Genomic DNA, 14,081 nt, shown 5'->3' with positions numbered 1-14,081 from the left:
TCTATTTCAATATTTTACCGAAGTACGCCGACAGCGACTCGTGTATCGAAAGGAACACGTCTGAGAAGGTGCCAGACTCAGTGAGTGTACATAAACAGGCGTCGAAACTTACTGTCGCGCAGATGATTCAGCAGGTATGTCTGCACTGACACGCCGACTCGGAGGGAGGCCCGGAACCAGAGAACGACTCGGAGCATTTAACTTTAGTTGCAGGGCTGAAGTCGAGAGCCTGCCAGTGAGAACTTCAAGGTGAACATTAACAAGTATCGAACCAGTATGGGAGAGCGCTTGAGTGTCACCAGTGTTTGACCAGTACTACTATCCAAGCGTCATGCATTCGAAACCAGGCAGCTGTAGAACGTTGGCGAGTGGAAGCCATCTGAGGCTGGAGTCTTCGGCACCGGCATCCAAACATCACACGAGCCTATCAAGAATAGGAAGCGAGTCGACTGAGGCAACCAATTAGGATCGAATTCTTCTCTCACATTTCAACATCAATCCTCACGCACACGACCAGCTAAGTGTATTGACGTTGACAGATCTAGCCACCCGCTCGGTTCCGAGCACTGAGATGTGAAACCTGATAACTTCCATGACAAAATTAACGACCAACAAGAGCGCAACAGCCACCCTCCACGCGTCGTGACGCTTCGGTCGTCTGTGATGTGGCGTAAAAAGCTCAATAACGGTTTGGAGATAATCGTGAAGTAGAACATATAGAAACGCGAAACGTAAAATGAATTACTCCTCAACTTGAGCAAAAGCATGGATAATGGAAAGGAGGCGTATGATAGTGTCTATGACCATCCAAGCCGAATTATACAAACCGAAACGAGAGCCGAGGATAGGGCGGGGACGTGTCCGACATCATTCTGAATTAGCGCTGGCAACACGGTCGCGGAGACCCTCAGATGTCACCGTGTCGGTCGGCGCTACAGCACGCGAGATTGCCAAGTTTGACACGACAGGCTTCAACACAACGGTGTAAATCGTTTGTGCGCCCTAGAAAAGATATCAACCGCCTGCGTGTTCATTAAATTTCTCGACTTACGCGGAAGGTTGGGAGCTGCAACCAGAGGATGAACACTGTCTTGAATGCAAAGTACCATGGGAAGTAGTAGAGAACCATTCTGAGTGCAATGCTCTCGAGAAAGTTGAAGAAACCAAAAACAACCCAATACGTGAGCCACTGAACGTCATCCTGGTGACCGGGGCTCTCTAGCGCCCTGAAGGAGAGGTATGATGGAAGAGCCCATCCAACGAGGTTAGAAACAGGTGCGGCGAGAGGGTTGACGAAGTGGAAAAGGGTGAGGAGAAAAACTGTGCAGCTGACAAAGTAGGTCTTTGGGATCTGAGTTCGCTGCTCAAATGTGTTCAACACTGGATACTTCGTGAGCTGTTCAGGAGTTTATGTTAGTTGAAGGAATTGAGCCAAGAGACTGTTACTAACTTCCTTGTCAAGCTGTTGGATGTAATAATTTGCCTTGTTCTGCGCCTGGATGAAAGCAGGGTGCTGCTGAACCTTTTGGGTTGCGGACATCTGCAGAGTACGGGACAATAAACGGTTTTCTTGTCAAAAGCCAGAAATAATGATATCTAATTAACACGACTGACCTTAAGGGGACGTGAAATATGTACTGAGAAAACTGATTAGGAAGCAGTCAAGACGACGATGGTAAGAAAGAAAGAGAGTGGGGGCGGATACGTCGTTGATATGGGTTTGATGACATGTGTTTGGCGGCCACAATACGTCAGCTTACTGTCAGCTTTGCCTCAAGTTTCCGTGGCCCAGAATCATATATTAGTGCAGCAATCTCCGCAGCAGCTTGCTCCCCGTTTCAGATCCTTTCACAACTCGTGCTAAACGTCTGCTGCAGTCATGGACAATTACGAGGCAATTCAGGTATGTAGTTGATATCCACCGCATAGTCAGTTTAAGCCAGATTCGGACACGTCTCAACCACGCTGAACAGGCCCTCCATAAATCACTGCCTTCATTCTCACCTTATGTGCCCGCGTCTCTTCTGCCGTCCATAGCTCTTACCCTATTGGCATCAACGTTCGCTCTTGCATTCTACTTTTCAACGTAAGTCGCCGCTTTAAGCTTCTGTAATACGTGTTCCTATACCCATGTCCACAGCCTTCCAAAAGACACGTTTCCGCTACGCGAGACCGCGGTGGCATCATTAGCAAGTGTCCTCGGTGGTTTCGGAGTTGTCGCCCTGTTCTGTAGTGTTGGAGTGAACGTGTAGGCTTCTTCGTGTCCTGACAGTTCCAATCAAACGTTGGATATCCCTATCCAAAACATTTTACACTAATTGTTGACACGCCAACCGTGTTTGCAAGAGACACACTGAACAACGATACATAAGACGGGGATAACGAATGACGGGGGTGACGTACTGTGTATAAAATTGTTGAACCTTCATCAGCACTGCGCATCTGCGATCGTGGTCAGCTCATTTTTAGTGTTAACGGTATTAACAGTCTTCCTTGCCTGTTTCTCTTCGTAATAAGCTTCCAGATGTCCGCAAGCCGGGCATTTTTCTGACACCTGTTGATGGTGTGAGGAGGTTTTATTATCTCCAATACGTTGATGCTGGTCACCTTTGGTAAAACTTTACCCTGATGAACCTTCGTTTGGGTTTTGCGCTTTTGTCTCAGCGCTGAAGGAAATGCTTCAGGGTGAGACCGAGTGGTGATCTCAATATTCTCATAAGCTGCGGTATATTAAAATGATGATCTGTGTGGCTCAGAGAGTACACACATGATGCCGGCTCCTCATAGCTGCATTGTTCGCAGATGACCGTTTTCTCGTCGTCTTTTGGAGGACTGAGGAGAGTACCACAATGAGGGCAAAAGATCAGAGAACCTAGGAGTTGATCACATTTTCTGTCTCGGATCTGAGTTCAGTCCATCGACTCACCAATTTTATGTGCGAGAGTCGGCATGATAGGAAGCTGGAAATGATACTATGGAGCACCTAGCATACGGCGCCTGCGCGTCGTCGCGTCGGATGCAATAACGACTACTTTCACCAGTTTTAGAACAAGACCTTTTTGTCAGCGCCCACACCGACGACGGTCTAAACATTCATTCATCCTTGCGCCCACACTGTATCGATGCAAGTTGCTAGACCCTAGATATCGCTTTGTTTTCGCTCTTGATGTCCGACGTAACTATCGCTGAAGAAAGGCCGGCTGGTTAATGATCATCGCTGCCATCTGATGATCTGACGGCACGTTCCAATGGGTTGCTTTGACCTGCCTTCCATGTCAAATATCACCGAGAATCACAATAAAGGGACACCAAAACGAGTGGCACTTCTTTGTTCTTCTGTGCCGAGTCCAAGCTAATCTGACGTATGAGCCCCCCTAGACTCAGACTCATCACATATATATGAACGCCTTTTTTCATCCAGAAATCTCGGACCTTCTTCGTCATCCTTACTTTCCTTGCCTTCATCCGGCACGCAGGCGTGCTACTGACTTACTGGGCTGCTACTATACAATTTTTTACCTTCTTTTTGCACTCACCGACACGTAAAACGCTCATAATTTTCACTTCTACCATCACGCGCCACTCGCTCTGATCCACTTCTATTCAAATAACGCCATTTTATATGATGTCTTCTCATACCGCGCTCTCTGACGCAGCTCTCTCTGACCTCGCTTCAAAGCTACGGTACGCTAACGCGCGTTACGGCCAGATCGCTTTTCAACTGCGCTGTCGGATAACAATCACGCGCACGTATCACGCACAACGACGTGCTTTCTGGTCTGGCTTGCGCGTCGATATAGCAAAGGCTAAGGATTGTCCTTCGACTGCAATTTCAATCAAGCCCCTGCCTGTCCTTGACACGACACCGAGTCCATTGCCGCTTATGCTTTCACCGCTTGCACTTGCTGCCGAAGCCCGCAACGAACTTGGCTTGGAGATTCCAGACATTATCGTATCTCCCCCCGATGCCTACGCCCAGCCCCGCAAGCGCCTTATCATTCGGATCCCACCGCTTGTTAGCCTTTATGACCATATGTACCGCCATGAACATTGTGACACGTCTGCTCCGGGCGCGCCACTCATTCGGACCAAGGAATTACCCGACTGCGAGATGGATGAAGTGTTCTCTTCAAGTTCATGTAGGCTCTGAAAAGATTGTTGTATTTTTCGTGACTGAATGATCATCTTCAGCTTCTTCCGCGTCTTCCACCCCCCTCTTAACACCCGTGAGTCCTCTTAAGTATGTGGCCCTTTAGCACACTAAACTGCTGCATCAGATTGACATTGTTCACTCCGGTCTTCGTATCAAAATTCCGGCGAGGAAGCGCAAGCTTGGAGAGGCTGACGACGAAGATTCCTGTCCGGACAATTCTGACATTCAGTTTCCCAGGGTTTGTTCCTCCATGATTCGATGATGCAAATGCTGATGCCTTTATTCTAGAAGCACATGAGGAAGCGCTGGGCTTGTTCACAGGCGACTAACGACCGACTATATTGGTCTCCTCATCGGTCACAAATTGCCTCGCTTTGAGCTTGCGAGTACGATAATCACATCACGATTTTATGCGGTTTCTGCGAATACATACAATACCCAGCTTGTCAGTTCATTTAATACCTCTCATTGTTGTGGACACTGGTCATACGAGACTGTATCTTCTTCCATGTCATTTTCAGTTGCCTTTGAGGGACTCAATAGTTACTACCTGCCTAATGGTGTACCGCGAAGTACTGTTTGTGCCATCTTACCATAAGAAACCTTCTTCGGTTCTCGCGCATCCCAAAGCTGCGACTGCATTGAGATGTGAACGAAAGTCAGTCGCGACACCAGTACTGAGGAGAAACTAGCACTGGACATCAGCTGACAGCCCGGCATGGACTCCGATCGAGACAGAAAACTTGAATAATGGATCGAAGTTGACTCGGATAAAGTGGTACTACTGTACGGCGCTGTTTGCCTGCCTAATGTAGCCCGGACTGTAGCTTTTGTTCTTGCCTCGTCTTATATTAGTCCATTCGGTTAACGCTATGTGAGCGCGTGAGCTTCGAGGCAACAGTCGTTAAATAGGGTACTTGGATAGGAAGCTCGTCTCCATCGTGACCTCTCTCGCTTACTACTACCACAACCGTGACGCTGCCGCTTATGATGAGTGCCGAAACTACTGATCCAACCTCTCAATCGAACTATCGTCAGATCAGCACAAGCCACTTTTCTCTCGACTGGTCGATTGATTTCCATGAGAAAGTGATCAAAGGCTCTATCACGCACGACCTTACCGCGCACACGAGCGACTTAAAGGAGGTCATGTGTGTTTCAAATTACCTATCCATGTTATACGGCAAGTACTTATGTATATAGTTTCGATACATCGGATATCGTGATCAAGAGCGTGTACGTCGAGGGCGAGTCTTGTCATGCTCAGGTGCGCAGACAGTCTTCTTTGATGCACAGGTTCAAAGTGCCATGACGAGCTTATAGTACTCCCTGGGAGAGAAGCATGAAGTCATGGGCTCTGCGCTGTATATTCCACTTCCTGCAGGTCTGCAGCCAGGATCAGTCGGTGAAAGTGACGATCGAGTACAATACCACAGAGCTGGGATGCAAGGCATTGCAGTGGCTTGACAAAGCGTCAGTATCCATTGAACAACTTCTTGTTTCGTGTTAACGCTAAAGCTGCTGGGTCGGAAAGACAAACGCATGGCAAGACCCATCCTTACATGTTCAGTCAGTGCCAACCGATTTATGCAAGAGGTCTCTTACCATGTCAAGGCAAGTTTCAATATTTTGATACACAATATGCCAAAGCAGCTTAAATGGTACACGATACATTCAGATACTCCATCCGTGAAAGCTGTCAGTCATTGTTGGTCTGGCGCAGTTGTGATTTGAAATTGACATCTTCGAATAGACATATGAAGCAAGGATCACGTCCGTCTTTCCTGCACTCATGTCTGCTATTCGAGTGTCTCCGCCTGCGGAGGGCCCTGTACACGATGGAAAGATTATCGGGCAGGATGAAGTCACTTACGTTTACAACCAGGTATGTGGTGCCCAGCAGGATTATTAACCCTTATCCTGACCTTCCTTGATGTTCAGCCAGTGCCCATACCATCTTATTTAATTGCAATTGCATCAGCAAATCTCTGCTACCGTGCATTCGAGAAGCTCGAAGGAAAGGACTGGACGAGCGGAGTGTGGGCCGAGCCAGACATCATCGATGACGCTTGGTGGGAATTTAAGGAAGACACGACAAGGTTCTTGCCAGAGAATTAGAGTTGGTGAGACATTTGAGAACTTCTTCCATAGGTTTTTGGCTGCAGAGGAGGAACTCGTTGGCATGCCGTATAAATTCGGTGTGTATGACCTCCTAGTGTTGCCTCCGGCATTCCCTTATGGTGGCATGGTACGTTCTTTTATATCCCTTGGTCAGATTCTGATAGATATCCAGGAAAATGCATGCTTGACGTTTGTCACGCCGAGTTAGTGCATATGACTTATCATGTTGCGTTTCTGATCAAAGATTAGCTTTGTTGACTGGCGACAGGACATTAGTGGATGTCGTCGTACATGAGATCACACATTCCTACTTCGGGAATGGTATAACGTCAGAACATCTACCTCCCTCTCCTGCCTCTTTTTGACTGTCATTCATGCATAGACACGCAGATGCTTCACACTTCTGGCTCAACGAAGGTTGGACGACGTACATCGAGCGCCTCCTCCAGCAGATACTGCATTCCCCTGCTCATCGCGGATTCTCTTTCCTGACTGGTTCGAAGGATCTTTATGATGACCTCAAACTTTATGAGCAGCGCAACAAGAAATATCAGAAATTGCAGATTGAATTTGAGAAAGGCGAGAATCCTGACGACGCCTATAGCACAGTGCCATATGACAAAGGCGCCAATTTCCTCCTTCACATTGGTTGGTGCTCATTCAGTCCGAATGCTTTGCAGGATGCTGACGGCGTTTTTGGGCTTTCAGAACGGACGTTGGGTGGTTTAGATGTGTTCCTCCCATATGCAAAAGATTATGTCAAGACGTTCATGGGTAAAAGCATCACCACAGAGATGTGGAAGGAGCATCTTTTTGCCTACTACACACAGTTTGGTGGGGACGACGAGCTTGAAGCACTCAAAAGCATTGATTGGGATGCAAGTATTGATTTTTTCTCCTTCGCATCATCCTGACTCACGATTGCGTCCACGTAGGCTTGGCTTTTTGGAACGGGTGTGACCCTTCCCGTGCCTATGGAATATGACATGACCCTCGCGCAAAAATCTTACAAACTTGCTGAAAGGTGGAGCAAGACCAAAGATACATCCGAGTTCAGCGCCACTGATATTGGTGGGATGGACGCTAACCAGATCGGTGAGGGCGAGTGTCGTTCATGGTCATTCCTGCTGACTGTGTTATAAGGCGCTTTCCTTGAACGACTACAATCTTTCGACCCGTTGCCAGTAGCACATATTGATGACCTTGGTGACCTCTACGGGCTGGTTAATTCCCCCAATGCAGAGCTGCGTCTGAGGTTCTATCAAGTAGCTTTGCTTGATCCCAAATCTACTAAGTCGGAGCAATATGCTACAGCGGCTTTGAAATGGATTGTTGGCGAAGAGGATGGGATGGTCAAGGGTCGGATGAAGTTCTGTCGGCCAATATTTAGAGCGGTGTTTGCTGTCAACCAGGCCATGGCACAAGACAAGTATGAAGAACACAAGAGTTCATTCCACCCCATCGCACGCGATCTTATTGAGCTGGTGAGAGATATATAGGTTCCTCACCGATGAAACTAATACCGGCGCAGGATATCGAGTTAATTGAAGATCACGGGACTAATGTATAACGGACATTTATCTATCAAACTGTATCAGTGCAAAATCGATATTACTTGAAGTCACCCCAAAGATCCCCGAATACATCGTCCTTCTTGGGCGCGGGGTGCGCCTGAGAAGTGCCGGAAAGGTTGGTGTTACTGGGCGTGGAGACAGACGATCCCCAGATGTCATTTGTATTGAACGAGTTCACTTGAGATTGGGGCTGTTGTGCCATAGGAGTCACAGAGCTCCCCCATAGTGTATTTTGCGAGGGTGCAACGGGAGTAGCGTTCCAGCCCGAAGAAGCGCCCCACAAACCGGTGCCATTGGTCCCCATCATGCTTGTAAGCTGAGGTTGTGTCTGAGGAGCGCTTCCAAGTTGATCCCATGCTGATTGTGACTGAGAGGGTGATGCAAAAGTGCCAAAAGCACTGGAACCGACACCTGTTGATAGGTTGGAATGATTGGGGGTGACAGCGGGAGCAGAGGAAAAGAGGGACATGATGTCTGATTTCATATCTTTAGATGGCGGTGGTGAGGCTACCTTTTGAGCGGGTGCATGGAAGTCCAGTGAGAATAGGTCGTCTTGAGCTGGAGGGGCAGGCTGCGCCAACGTTGGCTGAGATGCAGTAGACGTCGGAGAGGCAATGATATTAACTTCAGAGTTGATTGCTCTGCCGGCAATTGCGGAGGAGAGCAACTGACGGGATTGAGGCTGACGTGTTGTGATGTGGGTCTGGAGTGTTGGAGATGCTGATCTTGCACCAGAGATACTGGTATGTGTTATATGAGTTGGGCGTGAGGATTGCGTAGCCGCAGGGGATGTCTGTCTAGCAGCTTGTGAAGCATCTTCATTCGAGGTTTCAGTCTCAAGAACAGATGGATCGGACGGCGGGGGCCCATCAAGTGCCCATCTTCGAGATTCATATTTTGAACGAATGAAAGACTCCATTTTACTATTGTAAATCGTGAACTTATGTTTTGATCGAAGGGTTAAAATTGACATACTGGTCTGGGGGGACATGACCAGACTTTAGATGAGATTCCCAGTACAAGTTGGCACGACGATTCCCCCATTTCTGGATCGACTGCGAAGTGAACAACGTTGAGCAAGTGATGAGACTAACATACGGACGATATGGCTTTACCTCCATCTGTTCCGGTGTCCAGATATCGAGATCAACGGACTTGACGCGGCTAATATGCGTTCCCATGCCACGATGGATGCCCGAACAGCGAATGCACAAGAAGACGCCTCTGGAAAGCATGGTAAGGATAGAGCGGAGGCGGTAATGTAAAACGCACAAATTCCATGATGCCCAACGAGGATCTGGTTTGAGAGTAATTTAAGAGGCTGGGAGATGGGCTACGGGGACAAGACTAACCGTTCCGCTTGCAGTCTGCACAGACCTTATTGTCTGACTGCTTGACCAAGTCTTTGAGAATCTTAGCATTTCTCTCTGTCGTAGCTTTATCTTGCCTGGACATGATGGTCGACGAGAAAACGAAGTGGTCAGAAACAAGATGAATAGATATTTCGGAGGAGAATCAACCTCATTCCTAAAACGTGTCACCGCAAAGGGTCCGCTTCCTATTATTACGCACTAGCAACGTTTTTGCCTACCACATCAATCGTCAAAAGGCAGACAGCGTACTGTCTGCATCCAATAAGGCTAAACTAACGACCGTCACGATGTCAGCTACAGCTCGCGCAGAGGCTCGTCGCAAAGCTATCCTCAGCAGAGGAACTGACCGTTTGTCGAAATTGACGACAACTGCTCGCGGAGAAGATGCTCCCGCATATTTGAGTGCTGGTGAGTGTTTTGACTTGACGCACTACAGATAGTATCGATGTTTTGTACTTTGTACCGTAGGCATTCCTCCCAGAGCTACAGCTGCTAGTTTTGTGGGCGAGAAGCCAAGCATGCCTTCTCAGCCACCCCTGCGCTCTTTTGGAGATGCAGGCATTGGCGGAGCAGCACCCGACCCAACCGTTTGGTCAGAAGAGCATCAAAGGCAGTTCCTTCAAGCTCTCATGAGTGGTACAGCCAATTCTCCACAATTTCCTCAGCCTCAGATCTCGGCTGCGGCCTCCAATAGCACAACTACACCTCCAGGTGACCCTTTCGCTGCTATCATGAATTCGTTGCAACAAATGGACCCATCTCTTGGTGGCGCTACAGGAAAAGTACCTGCTCCTCCCGCACCTGCAAAGCCTCTTTCGATCGTGCAGAGGTTTTCGCCATTGCTGCACATCCTGTGCACATGGCTTATTCTTGCCTTTTTATTCTTTTCAAAGAGCCCCAAACATTGGTTGAGCGCAGCGGTGGCTTTTCGGAAACTTTCTGGAAACGTTGGGCGGAGCTTGCCTGGAGAGGCTCTAGCATCGAGGGCTGGGGAGTGCAGTTTGTGGTCTGTGTTCCGCGCTTGCCTTAACATATCGCCGCTGATCAACGTATAGCCGTTCATGTGGACCTTCATGACTGTGCAAGTTATACTTCACTCAATACGCATATCCACGGGCAATGTAAGTTTCTTCAGGTTGCGAATGCATTGTGCTGATTATACTTGCACAGAACCAAGTGCAGCCCCCGGTTTTGTTGGCGCTAGCTCTGCCTCATTTGCCCCCTCCATTCCCATCCATCATCACGAATGGCTTGCGCTATATCCGGATGGGTAGCGCCATTCTTGATGATCTGTCGGCAGTCGTATTTGGAATTGGGATGGTTGTGTTGATCGCTGGGTGGTTTGCTGGATGATCGGTTCATGTAAATCCCGCCAGTATTATGAGTTTGGGATCATTTTTGAGTAACACATGCGTATGCCTATTAGCTGGAGTGAAAAAGTACTATGAAGTTATGGTAGTATGGCAGCAGCTCCAGTCTTTGGACGCTCAGGTGATGATAACATATTTTCCACCATGGCTTCCAGATTCTCTGGGCTACGCGTGCTCAATTTCGGTGTCCGTTTCTTAGTTGCTGCTAAGCGTTCCTTCTCCTCGCCTGGAAGAATGGGGAGACCAGCAGCTTGAGCAGCGGCCTTGTGCTCTTTCCATAGGTCACCGCCAGCAAGATCCATTAGTTCCTTGGTAATGGACGTGGACCATTTATTTGAAATGTCGATGGTGGTCTTGGCTCCGTCCTCTGTAAATTTGATAGGAACATCGGTGAAGGGGAGAACAGGGAAAGGCGTCAGAACGTGAAGTAAATTCAAAAGATGAATTGAGGTACCGAACTCGATGACCATCTCAGGTGTCCAATTGTCTTGTAGAGATTTTGGAAGTTTGTTGATTTCCACGTTGAGTTGTGGGTTAGCATAGCGTATGCGCCTGAGCTCCTCCTTCACAAAATGCCTAGTTTGTCTTAGGTATGCATGTACCAGAGTTGTCCATAAGATAGCTTACCGTGCCCCGAAATGATCGTTTCTTGCAGCCAGCTTCAAGCTTATCCCCCGCAGACCGGCCAAGGATAGCCTTGGTTCCTCATTCAACTGCTTCAGTATGACAGATAGGCGAGAAGGCCCTGGAATGAACTTGGGTTTCCGAGGCATGCTGAATGAACTTGAGAGTAAATTTAAATTTGTAGTACGGGCTGTAGGTTGTTTGCTCCTGTTGAATTCGAATGCCTTGACCTTCCTTTCTTGGTGAACCCATCTCATCCCTTGGACATTCATCACTCTAATCCTGGTACTACGTCATCCAATATGGCTGAGGAGGAGACCCTGGTATCGCGTCGGTCGAAGAGAAGTACGGCGGGGAATAGGTTTGCAATATAATTTTGTTGGTACCCTGACTGAAAATGATTAGGATGGAGGCGGCCCTCGCCGAGCTTGCCGTCGAGGAAGTCAATGATGCTGAAGAAGATGTTGACTTTGTCAATGACAAAGGTGGATGAGATGCGCTTCATACTGATATAATTTATCTTACGCTGCCTCTAGATGAGGAGGATGTCTTTGAATCGGATTTCGCAAGCACGGACGACGAGGCAGCTGCTGAAGATGTTGCTGATACCGGAGAAAAGGCAGTCGAGGATGAGGAAAGGAGAGCGAGGAGGGTATGTATTGATCACCGTTTACATAGAAATATTATCATATCTATCTAGAGCGTGCGCGCAAGGGTGGAGAAAGCTACCGCCGCTGCTCATGCTCGACAGAGGGTCACTTTTAATCCCCAAATGGAGGCTTCGGAGAAGAGACCTAACAAGGAGGCTCAGAAGCTCAAAAGACGTGTATCTCTTGGTGTCGCAGTTAACGCAGAGACAGGAGAAGTCATTGAGGGCGGTACGAGGCAACGGCAGAGTCAGAGATCACATACAATCATGAATACGTCGGCAACTGTCAACAGAATGAAGGATGCAGAAGAGAAACGAGTAAGTCCTTATCTAACTTCATGCTCGAAGTACTTCACTGTCCCTTCTGCAGGCCACTATTCCGAAGAAAGCAAGAGTAGTCACGAAAGCACCAACACAGGATGAACTTATCGCGCGAGCCCTCGACACCGAGGAGGGGAATATCATTGAGCACCGGGATTATCTCAAAGTAGAAGAAGAGAAGCGCGCACGCGCTCGTGTAGTTCGAACCGCCCTTGAAGGTCCGGTGTTGCGATGGATCAGCCGGAAAGAACAAGTGAAGGTTGAGGTTACACCTCCAGTTCCTGCCCCATATCCATCGCAGTACGGTTTCATCTACAATCCACATCAAGGCACTTCCTACTTTGGGACACAAAATTATCAGTCTCCTTTCCGTGCATACGTTCCAGCGCCGCCAAGCCAGGCGCAGGAAGGTTCGCCCACGGCATCACAGGACTTGGCTGCCATATCACAACCGCAGTCATCAACACCATCTGCAAACACACCATCTCAGTCTTCATATTATTATTACCCCGTGCAACCCCCACTGGCACAGGAAAGAATGGTCGACGTTTGCAGGAATTACATCGTGCATGAACTATCGCAAGATCCATCTGCAGCCAAACCGCCATGGAAGGATACCATGTCAGCTATGTTTGGTGACGAAGTCAAATGGGACGAAGTCCGTGTGTTCACAGGGAAACAACGCCCATTGAGTGAGTTTTGTCTTTTTCGTTAGGTGTTTTGTATTGCTTAACTCTCACTGTAGGTCGACCTGTCCGAGTTTGTCCGATTACTGGGATACCTGCGAAGTATCTAGACCCGCGAACAAACGTCCCCTTTGCGAACGTTACCGCATTCAAGACACTGACTAGAATTTTGTCTCACGACTATGTTTGGAGCGAGGCATTGGGGTGCTATGTTACCCGTCATGAAGAGCCTAACCATGATATTAATGAGTCTATGGATGACATCACGACAAAACGTAGAAAAGTGGACGATCAAGACGGGCAAACTGACGAAGGTTAACTGTCCATCTCCCTGCACTCGATACGACTCAAGCCCTTCAAGAACAAGACTTGTCATTGGCGACTCGTCTACTATCTCAACTATCGCATATCAGGGATTTGCAACACAGTCAATTAGTTGCAGCAACATGGGCTTCCGTGATTCCTTGATGAGGATTCTCAGGAATTGTTGAAAAGGTCGCGTATGGTTCTTACCGTCCCGATCCACTGTTCTAGTACAAGTGGGTACCTCATATGCATATGCATGTCACTGTAACCCCGTTACCCCTCGTAAGAGGTCACCCAGTATGTACTTGTAAACTGGGATAATCGTGTTGTCGTTATCCTGTGTTTATCTGTGTCTGCCCAGTGGGGCCCATCCTAGTTGAAAGGATCACGCGATCATCCAGACAGCTCCATTAAACAAGACTTACTGCTTCCAGTGCTACTTGCAGAGTACAAGAGGAATGATGAAAACACACCACGCTCCAAGCTGTCAATCAGATGAGGACGTATCTCATTTCCAGTGTTGCCCTTCTTTCTGCATTTGGTATCACCACTGAGTCAGTATTCGGATTGGTTGTGAGTGGGTCATGCAGAGCCATTACGATGGCATGGAAGAAGGATGAGGCACGTACTACCGCTATTGACCATTGCCAAGGCATCTCATTAATGGTGTAAAATGTCGATGTCATGGACCGTAATACCCACTAATAAGAACCGTGGTCAAAGCAGGACTCGGAGAACGACAAGTTGGCAGTAGCTCAGCAGACATGAAGGAAATATATGATGCGCAGCAGATAGCAGAACATGACATAAAGTAGCCTCGTGAACGTTCAATTTTATTTCCAATACATGTTTCTGTTTTGTACTTACGATCAAAACACGGATTAGAAATACACAATGAGAGGGA

At 48.1% G+C, this 14,081-nt stretch overlaps 10 protein-coding genes across 10 annotated transcripts; 5 read left to right on the top strand and 5 right to left on the bottom strand.

Annotated features, from left to right (window-relative positions):
- Positions 1 to 867: 867 nt before the first annotated feature.
- On the bottom strand, positions 868 to 1,540 carry EDB93DRAFT_1092632 (TB2/DP1, HVA22 family-domain-containing protein; the record flags this gene model as incomplete). Its single annotated transcript, XM_041446448.1, has 3 exons — positions 868 to 1,002; positions 1,052 to 1,396; positions 1,451 to 1,540. 3 exons carry the CDS (start codon positions 1,538 to 1,540, stop codon positions 868 to 870), a joined length of 570 nt encoding a protein of 189 aa, XP_041303529.1.
- Positions 1,541 to 1,879: 339 nt separating this feature from the next.
- On the top strand, positions 1,880 to 2,252 carry EDB93DRAFT_1254469 (uncharacterized protein; the record flags this gene model as incomplete). Its single annotated transcript, XM_041453618.1, has 3 exons — positions 1,880 to 1,903; positions 1,974 to 2,086; positions 2,141 to 2,252. 3 exons carry the CDS (start codon positions 1,880 to 1,882, stop codon positions 2,250 to 2,252), a joined length of 249 nt encoding a protein of 82 aa, XP_041303528.1.
- On the bottom strand, positions 2,090 to 3,286 carry EDB93DRAFT_840719 (transcription factor S-II-domain-containing protein). The gene is made up of 6 exons (XM_041457658.1): positions 2,927 to 3,286; positions 2,768 to 2,872; positions 2,608 to 2,720; positions 2,498 to 2,554; positions 2,404 to 2,442; positions 2,090 to 2,353 (listed from the first exon to the last, which is right to left on the bottom strand). The coding sequence occupies exons 1-6, from the start codon at positions 2,949 to 2,951 to the stop codon at positions 2,315 to 2,317; spliced, it is 378 nt and encodes a 125-aa protein (XP_041303527.1). The 5' UTR covers positions 2,952 to 3,286; the 3' UTR covers positions 2,090 to 2,314.
- A 339-nt stretch (positions 3,287 to 3,625) lies between these two features.
- On the top strand, positions 3,626 to 4,531 carry EDB93DRAFT_1254468 (uncharacterized protein; the record flags this gene model as incomplete). The annotated part of the gene is made up of 4 exons (XM_041453617.1): positions 3,626 to 4,139; positions 4,192 to 4,226; positions 4,278 to 4,391; positions 4,442 to 4,531. 4 exons carry the CDS (start codon positions 3,626 to 3,628, stop codon positions 4,529 to 4,531), a joined length of 753 nt encoding a protein of 250 aa, XP_041303526.1.
- A 612-nt stretch (positions 4,532 to 5,143) lies between these two features.
- On the top strand, positions 5,144 to 7,773 carry EDB93DRAFT_1242650 (peptidase family M1-domain-containing protein; the record flags this gene model as incomplete). The annotated part of the gene is made up of 15 exons (XM_041452044.1): positions 5,144 to 5,304; positions 5,357 to 5,420; positions 5,477 to 5,537; positions 5,566 to 5,626; positions 5,688 to 5,767; positions 5,832 to 5,851; positions 5,907 to 6,038; positions 6,095 to 6,252; positions 6,305 to 6,401; positions 6,447 to 6,477; positions 6,524 to 6,602; positions 6,657 to 6,922; positions 6,983 to 7,152; positions 7,210 to 7,369; positions 7,418 to 7,773. The coding sequence occupies 15 exons, from the start codon at positions 5,144 to 5,146 to the stop codon at positions 7,771 to 7,773; spliced, it is 1,896 nt and encodes a 631-aa protein (XP_041303525.1).
- On the bottom strand, positions 7,761 to 9,303 carry EDB93DRAFT_1322814 (uncharacterized protein; the record flags this gene model as incomplete). The annotated part of the gene is made up of 5 exons (XM_041454966.1): positions 7,761 to 8,771; positions 8,824 to 8,903; positions 8,964 to 9,072; positions 9,121 to 9,145; positions 9,201 to 9,303. The coding sequence occupies 5 exons, from the start codon at positions 9,301 to 9,303 to the stop codon at positions 7,886 to 7,888; spliced, it is 1,203 nt and encodes a 400-aa protein (XP_041303524.1). The 3' UTR covers positions 7,761 to 7,885.
- A 205-nt stretch (positions 9,304 to 9,508) lies between these two features.
- EDB93DRAFT_1254464 (uncharacterized protein) lies at positions 9,509 to 10,574 on the top strand (the record flags this gene model as incomplete). Its single annotated transcript, XM_041453616.1, has 5 exons — positions 9,509 to 9,629; positions 9,690 to 9,986; positions 10,049 to 10,227; positions 10,277 to 10,342; positions 10,392 to 10,574. The coding sequence occupies 5 exons, from the start codon at positions 9,509 to 9,511 to the stop codon at positions 10,572 to 10,574; spliced, it is 846 nt and encodes a 281-aa protein (XP_041303523.1).
- Positions 10,320 to 11,412, bottom strand: EDB93DRAFT_1172197 (uncharacterized protein). The gene is made up of 3 exons (XM_041450384.1): positions 11,219 to 11,412; positions 11,046 to 11,167; positions 10,320 to 10,958 (listed from the first exon to the last, which is right to left on the bottom strand). The coding sequence occupies exons 1-3, from the start codon at positions 11,362 to 11,364 to the stop codon at positions 10,672 to 10,674; spliced, it is 555 nt and encodes a 184-aa protein (XP_041303522.1). The 5' UTR covers positions 11,365 to 11,412; the 3' UTR covers positions 10,320 to 10,671.
- Positions 11,413 to 11,517: 105 nt separating this feature from the next.
- EDB93DRAFT_1092648 (YL1 nuclear protein-domain-containing protein) lies at positions 11,518 to 13,190 on the top strand (the record flags this gene model as incomplete). Its single annotated transcript, XM_041446449.1, has 6 exons — positions 11,518 to 11,576; positions 11,621 to 11,700; positions 11,752 to 11,867; positions 11,916 to 12,182; positions 12,235 to 12,877; positions 12,931 to 13,190. 6 exons carry the CDS (start codon positions 11,518 to 11,520, stop codon positions 13,188 to 13,190), a joined length of 1,425 nt encoding a protein of 474 aa, XP_041303521.1.
- Positions 13,191 to 13,490: 300 nt separating this feature from the next.
- On the bottom strand, positions 13,491 to 14,073 carry EDB93DRAFT_841675 (uncharacterized protein). Its single transcript, XM_041457661.1, has 4 exons — positions 14,045 to 14,073; positions 13,880 to 13,993; positions 13,603 to 13,811; positions 13,491 to 13,549 (listed from the first exon to the last, which is right to left on the bottom strand). Exons 2-3 carry the CDS (start codon positions 13,983 to 13,985, stop codon positions 13,669 to 13,671), a joined length of 249 nt encoding a protein of 82 aa, XP_041303520.1. The 5' UTR covers positions 13,986 to 13,993; positions 14,045 to 14,073; the 3' UTR covers positions 13,491 to 13,549; positions 13,603 to 13,668.
- Positions 14,074 to 14,081: the final 8 nt, after the last annotated feature.

This window comes from Suillus bovinus, assembly GCF_016758785.1.
Source record: "Suillus bovinus strain UH-Sbo-P2 chromosome Unknown EDB93scaffold_74, whole genome shotgun sequence".
In the NCBI taxonomy this organism is placed as follows: Eukaryota; Fungi; Basidiomycota; class Agaricomycetes; order Boletales; family Suillaceae; genus Suillus; species Suillus bovinus.
The sequence above is the reverse complement of the archived record's forward strand: the minus strand, read 5'-3'. Positions and strand labels throughout refer to the sequence as shown.